Below are 18,543 nucleotides of genomic sequence, written 5' to 3'. Positions count from 1 at the left end.
CTCCCCTCTCCCTTCTCCCCTCTTCACTCTCTCCTCTCCTCTTTCCCTTCCCCTCCCCTCCCTTCCCCTTCCCTCCCATCCCCTCCCCTCCTCTCCTCTTCTCCTTTTTTTTTTCTTTCTCTATCTGTAGCCCTGGCTGTCCTAGAACTCTGTAGACCTACAGAACTCTGAGCTGCTGCCTTCTGAGTGCTGGGATTAAAGGATGGGTCACCATTTCTCAATGAGCAATGGGAAATTAGTTTTCTTGGTATGCACTGAAGATGCATTCTTTTTACAATTAGTTTGCCCTACTGTCATCCCTCTCCCTCTCCCTCCCTTCCTTTCCTTCCTTTTCTTCCTTTCTTCTTTCTACAGGGTCTCTGTGCCTTGGCTGGCCTGAAATTCGCTTTGTGGATCATGCTGGCCTTAACTCCCCCACCTGCCTCTGCCTCCCAGACCCCGCATCTAAAGTCCTGTGCACTCTTTTCTGTTTTGATAGAGTTCTGACAATGAAGACTGGAGACTTAGAGCTGTGTCTTCTTGGGGGGGGGGTGTTGTAAATGACTCCATTCTTAGAGGTTCAGGTACTCGGCTCTGTTCAGATGACTTCCTCCTTGGTTCTTGTTTTGTTTGGGGAAGGCTCACTTTACTTTTTAGTCCTGGCTGTCCTGCACCTCACTAAGTAGACCAAGCTGGCCTCCTAGATCTGCCATCCTCTGGGTGCCATCGAGCCTGGACCCAGTCCTTGATTACGTAATAGAATAATAGCATGAAAGTTTCTTGCACAAAACCAAGTCATTAAAAAGGGAGCAGAGTGTTGTGTGTGTATATTTTGTGACAGATGTCAATTTGTGAGAACAACTCACTTCATTGGGACAGGAGGGAACAGAAGGAGCAGTGTGTAGTGTGAGGAAGTGTGACAATTTTGTCTTAGTTAAGTGGCCCCTGAACAAGGCTCAGGACGAAGCTGATTCTCTGAGTTGTTTTTTGCTCCCTCAAATTTCACTTTCTCTGCTTGACAATTCTGCAAGACACCACGGTCATTGGGTGGCTTTGCTCTGTGGATAAAACAATGGAAGGTCAGGTGAAGCCTTGCCAAATGTATTGCCCAATGGGAAACTCACCTGATTATGACTTCATGTTCTGAGATTAGCTTGAAAGTCTTTAACATTTTCGACAAGGGAAATTTGGAACTGCTTCTTTTGGGTGAATATCTGAAGAGGGATGCACCACAAGCTATCTACACGCAAAAGAGGCCAGAAGGTTTGCAGGGTTTGGAGTTGAGACTTGTCATCTTTTGTTTGAGAGAGATTCATTATCAGCCTCGATGGAGACAATAGCCGTTTGCTCCTCATTGGGAGAGCTGACCCCTGGCCATCCTGATACCACCCTGATGACATCAAGCTGGCCCTGTTTGCTGCTGGGAAAAGAGCTTTGTCAGTGGATGCTGATTTAACTCTTAAGTTTTATGGTTGGCGAAAACAAGAGACCGCTCAGCATATTGACTACAGATCCTTTCTAGCCATAACAGCCACCTTAAATGTGGTAGCCACAGACCAAACCCAAATAAATTTTCCCCGACAGGTCGCTTATGTGCGGCAGAGGGATGGCTTTCTTGGCTTGATGCTGCTCTCAGAAGGTTAGATAAGAAGTTGACTCCTGGAACTGGCTGGCACATGCTGTGGGGTGGGTGTGAGGAGCTCACCTGGCCTTGTACGTCTCTGGAAGGCGGAATGAATGAGTTGTGTGGCCCACTAAAGGCACTTTTGCAAAGCATAGCATCCCCATAACAAAGGAGAACAGTGGTCTAAGGATGAATTCAATTTGGGGTTATTGTAAAATAAAGTTCGGAACAAATTTAAATTTTTAGTGAGATATTTTAAACCCCCCCATATTTTGATGCTTCACCTTACAGTTTTCAGAAGTAGAAGCTCCCAGAGAGGGAGCAGACAGTGTCACCTGACAGCCTAACCACACTACTTCTCTTGGTTCTTCAGCATTCTTTTGGACAAGGGTCCAGCATCTTCTTCAACTTCTTTTTACTGTTTATTTTCTTTAATTTATTTTTATCGTATGTGCATTGGTGTTTGCCAGCATGTAAGTCTGCGTTGAGGCTATTCGATCCCTGGCAACTGGAGTTCCAGTCAGTTGTGAGCTGCCATATGGGTTTTGAGTTGGTGTTGGGCATTGAGAATAGCCAGTGCTCTTTAACTGTGGAGCCATCTTCCCATTCTCCCAACCCCCTTTTGTTTGTTTGCTCTTAGAATACTTTTTCAAAGCAATATGCTCACACATTGTGTGCTGGACATGACCATATTGAGTCGTGGGTACTTTGGCCTTTGTTCCACCAATATGCTAATTCTGGTAACATACTGGTGGACCACACTTTAAAGTTAAGAGTTTGGATCCTTCTAGCTCTTGGGCCCCAAGATTCCAGTTACATAGGTGTCAGGTACACACAGAAGTCACCAAGACACCTGTTGCATATCGGGGAGGGAGATCTTTGCTTTTACAAAGGCTTCCTTTCCTAGTCTTCCCTAGAGCACAAGAAGTACGCCCTGTGGCTATCCATCCCCTGTGACTGTGCATTTCCCATAGAGTATGAAGGGCGTGCTCGCTCACGTCACTGAGCTGCTGGCACCTAGGACACTTTCATTTTATGTTGACGTCACTAAGGTCCCTAGTGAAGAGCCTTCTGCTGAAGTCATGTGACTGAGTGGCTGCATGTAACTTTGGAAATTTAAAAATACAAGGACACTGGTGACTCACTTTTGGACTTCTGGAAACTGAGGATGTAGGCTGATTTTTACTGTAGATAACAGGGAGAAGGTTATTTGAGAGGTTGTTTTTAACACTGGGGCAAGGTGAATGCAGTTTAGCAAGGATTCTGGACATAGCTTTTGCTTGATAGGACTATCCAGGAATTATATGGCATATATTTATTAAGATTATATATATATGTGTGTATATATATATATATACATATATATATGTATATATATATATATATATATATATATATGAATGAGTACACTGTTACTGTCTTCAGAAACACCAGAAGAGGGCATCAGATTCCATTACAGATGGTTGTGAGCCACCATGTGGGTGCTGGGAATTGAACTCAGGGCCTCTTGAAGATCAGTCAGTGCTCTTAACTGCTGAGCCATCTCTCCAGACCCTATATGGCATATCTTAATAAGCTTGTAAAACCTGAAGTTGGGCCCTTCAGTGCAATTTTAGCTTCAGGTTAGGGAGGTGCTATCCTCACTTTGAGATTTGCCTTGGTTAAAATTAGATCCAAAGACAACCAGAGAATCACCAGGAAAATAATCCTCAATGAGAAAGACAAATCAGACCAAGGAGGAGACCACACTGATGTAAAGGACTATATATATAAAAAAACAAACAAACAAACTATTAAGTCCGAAGTGACGCCACTTGCCTATAATCCCAACACTAGGGCAGCTGAAGCAGGAGGGTCCTGAGTTGAGGACAGGCTAGCCTGAGCTACATAGCAAGACTCTACCACAAAATGAAACAAACAGTAACAAAGTAAAGCAGAAACAAGACAGCAAAACAACAACATTTAACTCCATAGCTGCCTGTGGTAGCTCAATAGCAATAGCCACCAGTTCTTTCTCCTTCTTCCTCCTTCACTTCCCAGAACACGTATAACAGTTCATGAGTTTCTAGAATGTGATTTGTATTGTAGAGGAGGACGTTCCATTTCGAGTCATCGTATGTTTTCTAATTCTTCAGCTTTCATCTCAAAAGCTACCTCTTTAGGGAGCTATCTCTCCGCTCCCATATCTTCCTATGGTGACGTTTTTTTTTGGAGATTTCCATATTCTTGTGTCATTATTTGATTGATGTATCCCTCACTCTGTCTCCCGGAGGTCAGGGATCATCTCATATTCAGTGCCTAGCATATGGCAGTGTCTCGGGAAATGTTCACTAAAAGGATGCTTTTATTTAAGGTTTGCTTGCTATTTTTTTTTTCCTTAAACAGATTATCCAACATGTGATCAACTTACTTGTGCCAATGGAGCCTGCTATAACACGAGTCAGAAGTGTGACCACAAAGTTGACTGCAGGGACTCCTCTGACGAAGCTAACTGCAGTAAGTCACATCCTTTAAAGGGGTAGTGGCAAGTTGAGGCTGGCTTATGCTGACTTGAGAGGGACAAGTGTAACCATTTCTTCCCAAGCCCAACCATCTCTTCCCAAGCCCAACCATCTCTTCCCAAGCCCTCGTCCACTGAATCCATATTAGTTGTTTGGAATCAGCCACCACTGGATTTTAGTAGAAGCTACATCCTGAGCCCTTTCTATTCCCCAAGGACTGGTTCTATCAGCACCCCACTGCCTAATAAGTAGGTAGGGTCTTCCGATAAAATTAAGTGGTGACAACTCAATTGAAATGATCTCATTTTCTCTCTCGTTGCAACCTCGTGTCCCAGCTACGCTGTGTTCGCAAAAAGAATTCCAATGTGGCAGTGGAGAGTGCATCCTTCGTGCCTATGTCTGTGACCACGACAATGACTGTGAAGATAACAGCGATGAGCACAATTGCAGTACGGTGATTTTTCTCTTATGCTGGGTCATGTGATAAGATGTGATAAGGGAGGGGTACTTTCATCTCCCTTATACTAACATACCACCTTCTTCTTCTTCTTCTTCTTTTTTTTTTTTTGTCTCAAAGAAGTTTCTGTTTGGCAGAAGAAGCCAAAAGTTAGTGGAAGAGCTACTGCTCCAAGCTTATTAGTATTGTGTGACCTGCATCCCCTTATCCCTATCCTCTAGGGATCATAGTAGAAGTGAAGAGTTGTCAGCTTGCATTCTTCCCTACATCCTTTGTGACAGTGTCACAATATGTCACAGGACCCTGATCTTTTAATTTTTTTTTTTTTTTTATTTTTGGTTTCTCGAGACAGGATTTCCTTGTGTCATCCTGGCTGTCCTGGAACTCACTCTGCCTGGTCTTGAACTCAGAGATTTACCCTCCTCTGACTCCCGAATGCTGGGATTAAAGGTGTTCCCCACTATCGCCCAGTGGAGACTCTGATCTTGACAGTAGCTCCAATTTCTGCTTTGACTGACTGATGCCTCATCTCTCTGTTTTTCTGGGAGCTAGGTCTTAGAACCTGGGCATTATTTCAGTGAGTGAAATAAAAGGATGGAGTCATCATGGAGTGGGGGACTAGGAGGGTTTTGGTGCAGATGGCAGTTACGATGCTTCTCTTTCTTCCCTTTTCTCTTCCTTCCCCCCTCCTCCTCCTTTTCTTCTTCACGTTTGTCAAGATACTAATGCTCAAACCGATGCAGATGCTTCAGTTCCCAGGATGCAATGCAGGCAGGATGAACACTTTGATTCCCGCCCCTACCCCCAGACTGTGCCTTTGTAGTGCTCATGTTGCATGTAATTTTAAAAACCTGCTTGCTCGCTCTCTTTCTTGAGAGCTCTTTCCACACTCCCCGCTAGGCCCTGTGATCAGCAACCCCCAGCCTCACTCAGCTCTGCCAATTGCCAGCTGATGTTTTTTTCTTGAAAGCTGGGAGCTGCATTGCTCTCCATCAGCCAACAACACCCTGCAACTAGCTGCAGCCAATGACCGCCCCGGCTATGCCCTTTCTCCTGCCCACCTTAGTCACCGGGGATGGAAAACATGAGACAGCCTTAACATTTTAAAACTAGCTAGATAACTCAATGGTTGTCGAAGAATACCCAGTCCCATCCTTCTTGGCCTCCACCTCCACCACCGGCAGAGGCCCCAGGACCTACATGTCTGTTGCTTCCTCCACTCTACTGCCCCCTCTGAGTCCTCATTCGCATCCCCTTTCTTCTATCTCCCCAGGGACCAGGAAGCCCTACCTTTTCCACCTTGTCCAGAGACTGGCTTCTTCCTTTTTTATTGACACCACCAAGAAGCAATTAGGGAAACAATACCTGCACCTACAGTGCTCTGTTGCTCTCTTCCAGACTATGACACCTGCGGAGGCCACCAGTTCACTTGCTCCAATGGCCAGTGCATTAACCAGAACTGGGTTTGTGATGGGGATGATGATTGCCAGGATTCTGGTGATGAGGATGGCTGTGGTAAGGACCAGAGGAGATTCCTACCTAGACTCATTGTCCTCCCTTAGAGATTAGAAGTAACAACGTCAGTTAACCCTCTCCTTCCTGTCATTAAGGAACTCGCCTTTTTTTTCTTTTTTAACGATTTATTTGCTTAAGTATACGAGTGCTCTGTCTTCCTGTACATCTGCCTGACAGAAGAGGGCATCCTATTATAGATGGTTGTGAGCCATCAGGTGGTTCCTGGGAATTGAACTCACAACCTCTGGAAGAGCAGTCACTGAGCTATTGCTCCAGCTCCACTTTTCTTTTTTCTTCAAGACTACTTGTTTTTGGTTTTGTTTTTTTATATTTAAGTCATAAACCAGGGGAAAGAGGGAAAAGGCAGTATGAGAGCCTTTAAAAATGCCTAGGCCTGTGGTAGTCTGTGAGTTTCGATTTTGAGTCACTGAAGGCTGGGAACATGAGGATGGAACTCAGGATGGGCAGGTGCACGTGGCTTCCTATCCAAGGAGAGTCTTCATTCGAGAAGGACATTGTTCTTAGTATGCCCTCTGCCACTGTCACTAGCAGTCTCTATAATTTTCCGATGTCCACTATATACAGCAGATGCCTTCCGCTGCTCCAGTTCCAGACAGAAGGCTGAGTCTTATTCCATTGGTTTTAGGTTTTGGTATTCCAGAGGAACACCACTTTCGAGTTATAACTTTCCTTTGATTATCAATGTTTGTTGGCAGCCACATTCAGAAAGTGTGCCATGTAAATAGTTGCATTTGGTCAAAGGCTGGTGGTAGCCTTTATTTTAACAGATAGGTTGTTTGGATTTTTGTTTTTCATCTGGTCCATGTCTTCTCTTAACTATGGATTTTATTAGGAGCGTTACATCTTTAGGGTGGCCCATAACTCTCTCTTTCCTTCCCTTTCAGAAAGTAACCAACGTCATCATACATGTTACCCAAGAGAATGGGCGTGTCCTGGGTCTGGACGATGCATCTCAATGGATAAAGTTTGTGATGGAGTTCCCGACTGTCCAGAAGGAGAGGATGAGAACAATGCCACAAGTGGACGATACTGTGGTGAGTGTGGGAGCTGTATATGGCTCACTTCCTGATAAGAAGGTTTCTAGACCAGACTCTCAAATGCAGAGACTATCAGCTGACATTTCCACAACAAAATAGCTCAGTTCAGTCACTTCATTGACATTTATTATGTCTCATGGCAGTTCTTGCCTATACCAGCCCACTGTCTAACCCACACTTGGTTTCACAATGGTGGAGAGTAGACCCTATCATGTGAACAATTTTAAGTCTCTGCAAGCCATGTTTGTTAAGGTATTGACCACATTTAGGTGAGGCCAGAGTGGAACAAAAGTATATGCCAAAAAGGAAAGTATTTTTTGTTGTTGTTGTTTTCAAGACAGGGTTTCTCTGTGTAGCCTTGGTTGTCCTGGAACTCACTCTGTAGACTAGGCTGGCCTTGAACTCAGAGATCCACCTGTCTCTGCCTCCCAAGTGCTGGGATTAAAGGCGTGCGCCACCACGCCCGGCTGAAAGTTGTCTTAATAATAAGTATGATGACTTTAACATGGGAGCATCTCATCTTGTGATACTAGGGCTCAGACATAGAGAATTATGGGAATTATGCCCTACCGACGGAACTTGTTACATACGTTTGATATCTTATCTTATACTGGTCTTACTTGGATATTATTCTAGAACAAGCTTCTGATTCCTAGGGTGTGAAGTTGTCTTCTAGCGGTTCTTAGGATAGGTAATGAACTGAATTGGCCATTTGGTATCTAAGCACCCTTTTTGTCTCTCTCCCCCTAAGTCAGTCCAGTTCTGAGAACATCTCACGTCTCAAAGGGGACAATTTTGGACTTGATCTCATCGTTTGGGCACTAACTCAGTTGGTGATTGCACAGATGAGCACATGTCCTTCTAACTCCAGGGATTCCCCTGACCCCAACACTTGTCATATCTAAAAGTCCTTCCATTCAACTTAGAAGATTTAGTATTAAAGCTTTAGAATAAACAAGTGATATGTAATCAGTGGTCAACGTTTTGAGAAGAGATATTAACAGGAAAAACAAACAAAACTAATCTCCTGCAAGCCTACTATTGCCAGCCAGCCACAGTCAGACCTACCAAAGCTTATGACCTGATTTTTCATGAATGGAGTTAACAGCCTTTTATTCCTACAGGTAACAGTAGCTGTAATAGCATTTGCTACGTGGTATTGCAGGAGGTGGCAGGCTCTCCTGCTGTATTGCATGCTCATTGTTTTTTTTTTTTTTTTTTTTTTTTTTGGAAGTTACTCTGAAAACTAGTCTTGTCCAGAGCCATCCAGTCAGCAGTTTCTTTCCTTCTGTTTAGGTACGGGTCTCTGCTCCATCTTAAACTGTGAGTACCAATGCCATCAGACGCCATATGGAGGAGAATGCTTCTGCCCGCCAGGTCATATTATCAACAGTAATGACAGCCGTACTTGCATTGGTAAGTGTCAGCTTGGAAGGCCAAGGGTTTCATCAGACCTCACTAAAGAAACTACAAACTCTGAAACCTGGGCGGGTCCAGCCCTGAGGCTTCTGTGAGGTGACAAGCTAGAGAGTGGAGTTGGCTAGTGAGAGGGACCTGTTCACCCTTGACTTACTTCCTTCTGAAATATATAGAGGATCTGGCCTTGCTGGCTATCTGTTTTATTTTATAATTATTTTATTTATATACATCCCAGTCTTTGCCCCGCCCCTTGGTCCCCCCTCCCACAGTTCCTCATCCCATTCTTCCTTCCCCTTGCCATTGAGGGGGTGCTCCCCCCACTAGGTCTCCCCCTTCTCTGGGACCTCAAGCCTCTTGAGGGCTAAGTGCATCTTCTCTCCCACTGAGGCATGACCAGGCAGACCTCTGCTATATATGTGCTGGGGGTGGAGATGGGGGTGAGGGGTGGAGGGTGGGGGGCTGGGGGTGGGATGGGGGCTCAGACCAGCCCGTGTGTGCTGCCTGATTGGTAACTCAGTCTCTGGGAGCTCCCTGGGATCTGGGTTAGTTGAGATGCTGGACTTCTGCCTCTGGGGTCTCCTCAGCTGCTGGTAGGGCTTCTCAGGGGACAGCCATGCCAGGCTCCCATCTGTAAGCATATCATGTGATTAGTAATAGTGTCAGGCCTTGGTGCCCTCCCTCCCCGCCATGAGATGGATATCAAGTTAGGCCAGTCATTATACTGCCTTTCCTTCAGTCTCTTCTCCAGTTTTAGTTCTTTTAGACAGGAACAGTTCTGGGTCAGTATATGTTTTGTTTTTTAGTTAGCATAAACAGTGTGGGGTTGTAGTGCATCCTTTTCAGATAAAATGTGTTCTTGTTGATTCCCCTCCACCACCCCTCCCTCCCTCCCTCCCTCCCTCTCCCTGACCACTTTTTGCTCTCTTCCATGCCTACCCCTCTACAATAACAGGCCTCCCCCTCTCATGGTCTCCTTTTCATAGCCTTTCAAATCCATTCCCATACTTGCATATTAACATAAGCTGGGATGGAGAGCCATGCTGGTTTTTAAACACTGAAAATAGGCACAAGGAAACCTTTCAAAGGACTAGGATTCGTCAGGCTGGAGTGCTTGCTCCCAGTTCAGTTCCCAGGCCTTGTAGTGGAAGGGGACGCTCAACACTTGCAGGCTGCCCTCTGATTTGCACACACTCATTGTATGTAGCATGTGCATTATCCCCCCATACACATACACTCACACACACACACACACACACACACACACCCCTCTCAGGAAAAGTATTCTGAAAAACATTATAAATTTTTTTATTCTAATTTGTTTAAAAAATACTGAATATGGATAAACCTAATGACATTATTCAGTTTTATTGTCAGCACTGGGCTCGAACCTAGCCACATACTTTTGAATATAGTTGCCCTTCGTAACTGCCTGTAAGCAGAAGGCCATTTAGGCAGAGGCAGGCGGATTTCTGAGTTCGAGGCCAGCCTGGTCTACAAAGTGAGTTCCAGGACAGCCAGGGCAAGACAGAGAAACCCTGTCTGGAAAACAAAAAACAAAAGAAAACAAAACAAAAAAGAAAACATTTGCAAATTCAGCTTGAAACAAAAATTTTTTTTGTTAAATTTCATGACAAGGCACTATGAAAGTGAAATTAGGTTTTGCATTAAATAGATATTTAAAAAAACATTATTTAATATCAGTGTGTTGGTGGGGCAGAGGGGTTGCTACAGGGCATGTGTGGAGGGCAGAGCGTAATTTTGTGGTTATGCTGGTTTGGGGATTGAACTCAGGATGCCAGGTTTATGTGTCAATCACCTTTATCCTCTGGGTTCTTTTGCTGGTCAATAACTTGGAATCTTGAGAAACTCTCTTAGTGTTACCAAGAACTATAATAGCAGGGTTTGCGTGCTGTCTTCTTTTTTTTTTAAAAAGATTTATTTATTTATTATTATATCTAAGTACACTGTAGCTGTCTTCAGATGCACCAGAAGAGGGTGTCAGGTCTCATTACAGATGGTTGTGAGCCACCATGTGGTTGCTGGGATTTGAACTCAGGACCTTTGGAAGAGCAGTCGGTGCTCTTAACCACTGAGCCATCTCTCCAGCCTCGTGTGCTGTCTTTTTATATTCAGAAAAATAATCCAAAGAAGTTATTCTTGTGATAACCGAAGGAATGCAGTGTTTTTTTTTTTTTTTTCCTGTCCCCACCCCCACCCCTTTGATCCTCTTCTTTGCCTCTGCCTACCAAGTTCAATATCAGGTCTATATCCTAAGGTATGCCTATGGCCTAACTGTCTCTCTAAAGTGACTATATTACTTAAGTCTTCCGGTGTCTCACACCTGCAATCCTAGTATTTGGGAAAGGAAGGCAAGGAGATCTGAACTTGGCTGCATAGTGAGTTTGAGGCTACCCTGGTCTACAGAAAGCTCTGTGGCTCATGCCTGTCACCCAGAGACCAAGAAAAGTCTAAACTATTATAATCAACCATCCAGGTTTCTAATACTGTGAAGACATTTTGTAGGTGAACTATTTTTTGAGACAGCGATGTTTTCCTGTTTATTCTCATTGCACTGGGGCGCAGTCAAGGATTGAACAGCCCACACAGGCGCATCCTCATCTGTCTGGCTGGTGGGCTTCTCCTGTAACTCTGGAAGCCCTGCCCATGTCCCCTGGCATCCCTCTGTGAGTGGCATTCCCGTTTCCTGGGGCGGTGCTCATTTGTGGGGTGAGACTGCCCCTTTGTCTTTGGCAAGGGTCAGGCAGCTCTGCTCCCAGGCTGCCAGCACACTGCCAGTCCCATCTCCAGGCTTTCCCTTCTAGGCAGTTCCCTTTTCTCTCAGTAGCAAAGGAATTCCAAGAGAAATACCAGAAACCACTCTCTCAGTATTACATCAGCTCTCCTTTTTTTCTTTCACAATCCCCAAAGCATGCCATGGGGTGGGGATTGTGGGGGGTGGGGATTGTAGGGGATGGAGATTGTGGGGGGTGGGGTGGGGGTTGTGGGGCTGGGGATTGTGGGGGGTGGGGATTGTGGGGGTAGGGATTTTAGGGGTTGTGGGTTGTGGTGGGGTGGGAGTTGGGGGGTGGGGATAGGGATTGTGGGGTAGGGATTGTAGGGGGTGGGGATTATGGGGAATAGGGATTGTGGGAGGTGGGGTTGTGGGGATGGGGATTGCATGGTTTAGGGGTTGCTGGGGTGAGGGTTGTGGGGTGGTAAGGGGGATGGGGACAGTAGGGGTTGGGGGTGGGGTTGGGGGGTGGAGTGTCAGCTGTCTTGCAGTGGAAACTTGATAAGCCTTGAAGTCTTTTCAGCAAGAGTGACTTGCTTTTACAGTGTGCCCTGTCCTGTGCTGCCCATAACCTATTCCTGTGCCTTTTCTCCCCTTCAACATAGCACATTTCCTGTCCTCCCAATATACAACCCTGAACTGAGACTTGTCTCTACAGGAGCTCCTTAAACGCAAGAGACTCACGTCTCTTCTGTTTTTAACTGGCAAGGTGTTTTGAGGTCTGTAGTTTTACACATAGCCTGGTAATAATGTGATGCGGAAAACCAGACTCATCGAGCTGCCAGGTGTTTGGTTTTAGGGCTTACCCAACACTTTTAGTCAGATGCACAATGGGAACCGCAATGGCTGACCAGTGGTGGATGAATTTTAAATTTCAGCGAATACCCTTCAGTCGCCCCACCCCCGCCCCACCCCCAGGCTCTTTCTGGGACATTCATACAGACAGCCCCATTTAGAGATAAGCGCAAAAGTCTACATTTGAGGGCCTTTGTGACTGGAAGGGCCCCTGCCACCTGCAGAGGCCTCTTCTGTGACCTTCCCTGTCAAAAATTCTCGAATGCATGATTTACTTTTGAGGCTGTTTGTGTCAAAGATGACTGTTTTTATCGGTGTGAAGAGAAACTCTATTTAAATCAAATACAGGACTTTATGAAGCCAGATCTACGCTCCTTTAAGCTGAGCTGGGAGTTCAGGAGAATTGTTTTGGTTTGTGCTCTCAAGCATTTCAACTCAATAAATCCTCTGCAGGGCTTTCACCCTCTGATTGGCTGACTCAGTAGACTTGAGGTGTGGGGTGCCTTCTTCCACCGGTCTCTCCACTGTACGCTTCAGTGGTAAATCAAGAACAGAGCAGAGTAATCGAGACATGGGATCTGGTGTCTTTCCACCATTCATTGGCTCTTGGTAGTTTTGACCTGGCAGTGGAGTTTCTGTGGCATGCAGGAACAGTTTCCTGGGCTCATTGTTTCTGACTGACAAGACAGGCTGGCTGTTTGTTGACAGAGTGACATTGTGCTGCTGAGGTCAGGGCAGGGAGTCATTCAGCACGCAGGGTTTCACACAGCCAGGCAGAGGTATCTTAGGTGATCTCAGCCCAAAAGTAGGGTTTGAATTTTGTCAAAGCAGTATTTGTTGGTACTGGAGTTGGGCAGAGAATAAGAAAGGGAGAGATAGACATAGATCGATGTGGAGGGATCATGCCTGGGCTAGGTTTCATTTCGGACCGTTTCCATGGCGTTCCTAGTTTGGTGAAAGTAACTGCTCTACTTTTGTTTTCCTATTTTATTCGACTGATGATAGATGTTTAATTAGTCTTCATTTTTCACAGTTAGGGATCTAAATCGCACATAGGTAAATAGGTAAATAAGGACTTACATGGTATACTGAAAGCACCAACGCAGAAGTTGTCCCCTAACTTTCACACACATACCCTGGAATGCATGTACACACACACACACACACACACTCACACACACACACACACTACACACTTAAGAAAAACTAGGTGGTATCTGCTCATAGTGACACTCTTTAATGCCAGCAGAGGAAGGTCAAGGCTAGGATAGCCAGGGCTACATAGAGACTTTATTTTAAACAAATAGATAAGGGATTATAATCAATACACTTTCCTAATGCCAGAGGCTTAGCTGGCTGTTCACAGTTAGATAGGGAGAGGTCAGGAATATGAAGAGTATTTAAATGTGGTAGTAGTTGACCAAGGACTGAACCATTTGAGCATCCTTCAAACTTTATAATTGTGAAGAAAGTCTCTTGTAATGTTGTATGTGTCATTTACATTAGAATTCCTTGTCCTTTGTGTGTGAGATGTGTATCTCTTTTATGTAAGGGACGTTCAGCCTTTTAAATGCATGAGTGATTTAGGAATAAACAGAAGATAATTTTAATGTTGCTTATGACTTTGACATCAAAGCAAAGGCTCTTGGGTAAACAGAAATTCCCAAATACTTAATTTGAAACTACAGACCAATTTTTTTTTTTTAAATAAGGGGTCTTCTTACAAATTCATAAATAATGTTGCTCAGTAGAACTTTCTGGCAAATGTATATATTCCTGTAGCTTCACATTTCTTGTATTCAGTAGTCGCATGGAGATATTGAGGACTTCAAGTGTGGCAGACAAGGCTTAGACACTTACGTTTCTGTAACTAGGGGACACATGGCTAGTATTGAAACAGCATAGGTACAGGGGAAGTATTTTTGCCAAAACGCATTCATCTTGTAAGCCGATGTTAATTAATACTAACAATGAGACATAGTAATGTGGGTCTGTGGGTACCGTGCCAGGAACCGTGGTAAAAGTGAGCCTTCCTAGAGACAGTGTTCTTGGGCTTTTTTCCCCTTGATGAAAATACCAGTCTTAAGTTTCTGCTTCCTGCTTTGTATACTTCTCAAGGACTTAATAATGTTTCTGGACAAATCCGCCAATATTTCTTGCTGGGAATCCCCAAGAAATGCTGGTGAACAAGATTATGAATGTGTGTCTGTCCCATGGCAGATTTCGATGACTGTCAGATATGGGGAATTTGTGACCAGAAGTGTGAGAACCGACAGGGCCGTCACCAGTGCCTCTGTGAAGAAGGTTATATCCTGGAGCGCGGGCAACATTGCAAATCCAACGACTCCTGTGAGTACACAGCAGCTAGCTTCCAGTATCTTCCTTCCATAGCCAAGGCAAAAGAAACAACAGTATTCATGTCTGTGGCAAAGCTTTATAACACCACATAGTGGAGGTAGTCTTTCGGCCTGAGAACAAAGATAACCCTTGATTGTATATAATTATTAAGGACTGATTTGCATATTCATGGTGAATATTTCTAATATTTTTCTCTTTTCTGCCTTCCCTTTTGCAGTACTAGGTATTGAACCTAAGGCCATCAGTCTTCTTTTTCCCCAGCGATAGGGTTTTTCTTTGTGTGGCCCTGGCTATCTTGGAACTCACTTGGTTTTCCAGGCTGGCGTTGAATCAGAGATCCACTTGCCTCTGCCTCCCGAGTGCTGAGATTAAAGGTGTGCACCACTGCTCCGCTGAGTGTCAGTCAATTTTAATGGCTTCTTTACTGGCCCAGGCTATTGTATCACCCAATTAATTTTATTGTGGAATAAGATTTATGGCTGCAGTTGATTGGCACAAATATTTAACCTTTAATTAATTTGCCTATTACAAAGGTTGTTGAAATTATATGTAAGAATAATTTAGAAAGTTTCAAAATGGCCATGCTAAATTTGTTTTACATTTTTGTGAACATCAAATTCTAGGTATTCTATGGATATTCCTAGACTGATGGAGATCAGTCTGTCATAACTGGTTCGGAGTGTTGATTTTAATTCCTTTCCTCCCTCCCTCTTTCCTTCATTACTTCCACTGATGCACATGGCCAGGTCTTAGCTCTCAGTTCACACTTGGCTTTTAAATGCCTCTGGTGCCTTCTGAAAGTGCACTGCTCATGTGACCCACATGAACAACCCTTTTTCTCTTTCCCTTTCTTTTTCTCTTTCTCTTTCTTTTTCCTTCTCCTTTTCTTTTTCTTTTTGCATATTACGTATGTACTAACCTTTTAGGTACAGATGATTTTGACAGCTGCATTTATTCATATTTGAATATGATATATGATTATGATATATATAGATAGTATGCCCATGATCAGTTTGGAGGGATGGCATACGGCTGTATTCCTAGCACTTGGGCGGTGGGAGTTCAAGGTCATCCTCAACTCCTTAATAAGCTTGAGCCAACCTGGACTATGTGAGATCCTGTCTCCAAACAAGAAAATAAAAGTAGTTTCATGTTAGAAAATCCATATTATGTCCTTCCATCCTTGATTCCTTCTCCCAAGTTTTATATTTCCTTTGCTATAAGCAATTGTTCTTCATTTCAATCTTAGAGAATTTAAAAATGCAAAAGCAAAAGTACAGCTACAGATTTAACCCCATCCTTACCAGGAACCATGAACATTTGCTAATAACACTTAATATTTTCTAGACTGTTCTGTATAAACTGTTCCATGGTTGTTACTGTCATTATTATTATTTTGTGGAAATTTATGAGACAGTTTCTTACACTGTAGCTCATGCTGGCTTTAAACTGGATAGACCTCTTGCCTCAGCAGCAATTACAGGAACGAACTACCACTCTCTGCTTCAATTATTATTTTATATTATATGGCATGGTACATCAGCTTTGAATGCATGTACAGCTCTACAAAAACATCTTTTTTTATGTGTCTGAGTGCTTTGCTTGCATGTGTGTCTGTGCAACAAGACATCCAGAGAAGGGTGTCAGAAAACCTGGAACTGGAGTTATAGAAAATTACAAGGTGTCCTTCAAGTTGTTGGACTCAAACCTGCATCCTCTGGAAGAGAATCCAGTGCTTTTAACCACTGAGCCATCTCTTCCCCCTTTGCACATAATTTTATAAACCAGCCAATCATATTTTTTGTACTAGTAGGACTCAGTGAGTAATTCCATCATGATATCTTGTATACTCGAGAATCTATCATGTGGACTTGGATCCACCAGAGCCATATCTTCCTGGATTCTTTAAAATGTGTTCTGCGTTTAACAGAGCATGAGCATACATGTGACCGTAAGCTGTCCAAATCAAGAGACTTCCTGTATTCTTTTCCTAACTGCACTGGACCAACAGTGAGGACTCTGCTCTAACCCACTGATTGGAACACTTTGTTAAGTGTCTTTGTGAGCCAGTTCACCTTCTGTAAGGCTGGGAGAAGGATTGTGTCTGCTTGTCTCATGGGAATCATAGAGGCTGACAACCAGTTGTTCCTCACTGTTTTTTGGCTGTCTTCCTTCTCCCTTGCAGTCAGTGCGGCCTCCATTATCTTCTCTAATGGTCGGGATTTGCTAGTTGGAGATCTTCATGGAAGAAACTTCCGGATTCTAGCAGAGTCTAAGAACCGTGGAATAGTTATGGGAGTGGATTTTCACTATCAGAAGCACAGAGTTTTTTGGACAGACCCCATGCAGTCGAAGGTAAATAGAAAATTCAAGGGCATAGCTTATGGGCCAAATGGAACCTAAAGCACAAAGTGTTGATAGCTTTTCATTTTGGGGGGAGGAGAGGGGAAAATTCCTTTGTTTTCTGACAAGAATAGCCCTTGAGATATTTTATGTTAGTCAGCGTTTTTTTCCATGCTATACTATTACATGTGACCTGTGAGACAAAGACAGCTATTATTTGGATTAGCCTTGAGCAACTTTTAATTTTATTCATAAAGGAGTCCAAAAGCCTAATGAAAAGAAATCATAGACCTTTCAGAGCTAGATAGATATTTAGTCGCCATTTTGGAAACTTGATCATTTAAAATATAAAAATACTCTTCTTACTTGCATGATAAAAATCAGATTTTTTTTTTAAATCTTCATCTTGCACATGGAATTGTAATTGAAGGTTGGGCAAAAAGTTTTTTTTTTTTTTTTTTTTAATGTGATGCTCAAAAATCTCATTGCATTGTTTTACTTAGAAAGTAAGTTTGATTTTTGTTAGAAATTTGAATCTAATATAGATTCAGATTCATGAACCATAAATTTTATTTTTTATTTATTTATTTTTTAAACTTTTTTTTAATTAGGTAATTTCCTCAATTACATTTCCAATGCTATCCAAAAAGTCCCCAATACACTCCCCCCCCAGTCCCCCACCCACCCACCCCCACCCCTTGGCCCTGGCNCCTTGGCCCTGGCATTCCCCTGTACTGGGGCATATAAAGTTGGCAAGTCCAATGGGCCTCTCTTTCCAGTGATGGCCTACTAGGCCATCTTTTGATACAAATGTATCATAAATTTTAGAAACTGCTAAAAAGTCATGGAATTTTGTTTATTCTTGCTGCATTTCTTTTAATGTGAAACCAAGTATGTCTTTAAAACATTCTAATTAAGGCTAACACACAAAGTTGAGTTTTGATCATTAGCAATTCTTATTTGAATAAAACTAAAAATCAAAACAAAATACTATTATCTTTATCAAAACAAAACAAAACAAAACACTCTACAAAACTCGACCATGTATTTACCTTATATATACTGAACAGAATCCATTTTCTTCTGGTAGCATTGTAGGGTTGAGGTTGTACTTTCTATCTATCCATCCACCCGTCTGTCTGTCTGTTTATCTATTTATATATATATACTATAAACAGATACATATAGATAAAAATATAGGAAAACAAGGTTCATGCTCAGGTTTAGGAAGTATAACAATTGTGTCATTTCTTTCAGGTTTTTTCCACTGACATTAATGGCTTAAATACCCAAGAAATTCTTAATGTTTCTATTGATGCTCCAGAGAATCTGGCTGTGGATTGGATTAATAATAAACTTTATCTGGTAGAGACAAGAGTCAACCGCATTGATGTGGTCAACTTGGAGGGAAATCAGCGTGTTACTCTCATAACTGAAAACTTGGGGCATCCTAGAGGAATTGCCCTTGATCCAACTGTGGGGTAGGTGACACCCATTCCTCGCCATACACATCTAAGCTGTACTGGATTCATTGAAGGTTAATTCTGAGTTCTTTCAGTTCTGTGCACTAGAACCTATGTTTAGTAGGTTCTTAGGTATAGAGGCTTTAACAGAGTTCACTAAATATTAATCCATATGAGGAGATTTAATCCAAGCACGCCTATTGGTGCCTCAGAAGCACCTGTTGGTGGGACTTTGTCTTC

At 43.2% G+C, this 18,543-nt stretch overlaps 1 protein-coding gene across 1 annotated transcript in view; it reads left to right on the top strand.

Annotated features, from left to right (window-relative positions):
- The window catches only part of Lrp2 (LDL receptor related protein 2), a 164,415-nt gene that overhangs the window by 47,324 nt on the left and 98,548 nt on the right, over nucleotides 1–18,543 (top strand). The window contains exons 5-12 of the mRNA XM_021184968.2: nucleotides 3,989–4,099; nucleotides 4,440–4,553; nucleotides 5,960–6,076; nucleotides 6,982–7,131; nucleotides 8,431–8,550; nucleotides 14,360–14,488; nucleotides 16,683–16,852; nucleotides 18,098–18,321. Coding sequence (XP_021040627.1) covers nucleotides 3,989–4,099; nucleotides 4,440–4,553; nucleotides 5,960–6,076; nucleotides 6,982–7,131; nucleotides 8,431–8,550; nucleotides 14,360–14,488; nucleotides 16,683–16,852; nucleotides 18,098–18,321 — 1,135 coding nt within the window. The remainder of the gene's footprint in view (nucleotides 1–3,988; nucleotides 4,100–4,439; nucleotides 4,554–5,959; nucleotides 6,077–6,981; nucleotides 7,132–8,430; nucleotides 8,551–14,359; nucleotides 14,489–16,682; nucleotides 16,853–18,097; nucleotides 18,322–18,543) is intronic.

The sequence above is a fragment of the Mus caroli genome, chromosome 2, assembly GCF_900094665.2.
Source record: "Mus caroli chromosome 2, CAROLI_EIJ_v1.1, whole genome shotgun sequence".
Lineage (NCBI taxonomy): Eukaryota > Metazoa > Chordata > Mammalia > Rodentia > Muridae > Mus > Mus caroli.
Note: the sequence above shows the minus strand (reverse complement) of the source record. Positions and strands in the feature narration are given on the sequence as shown.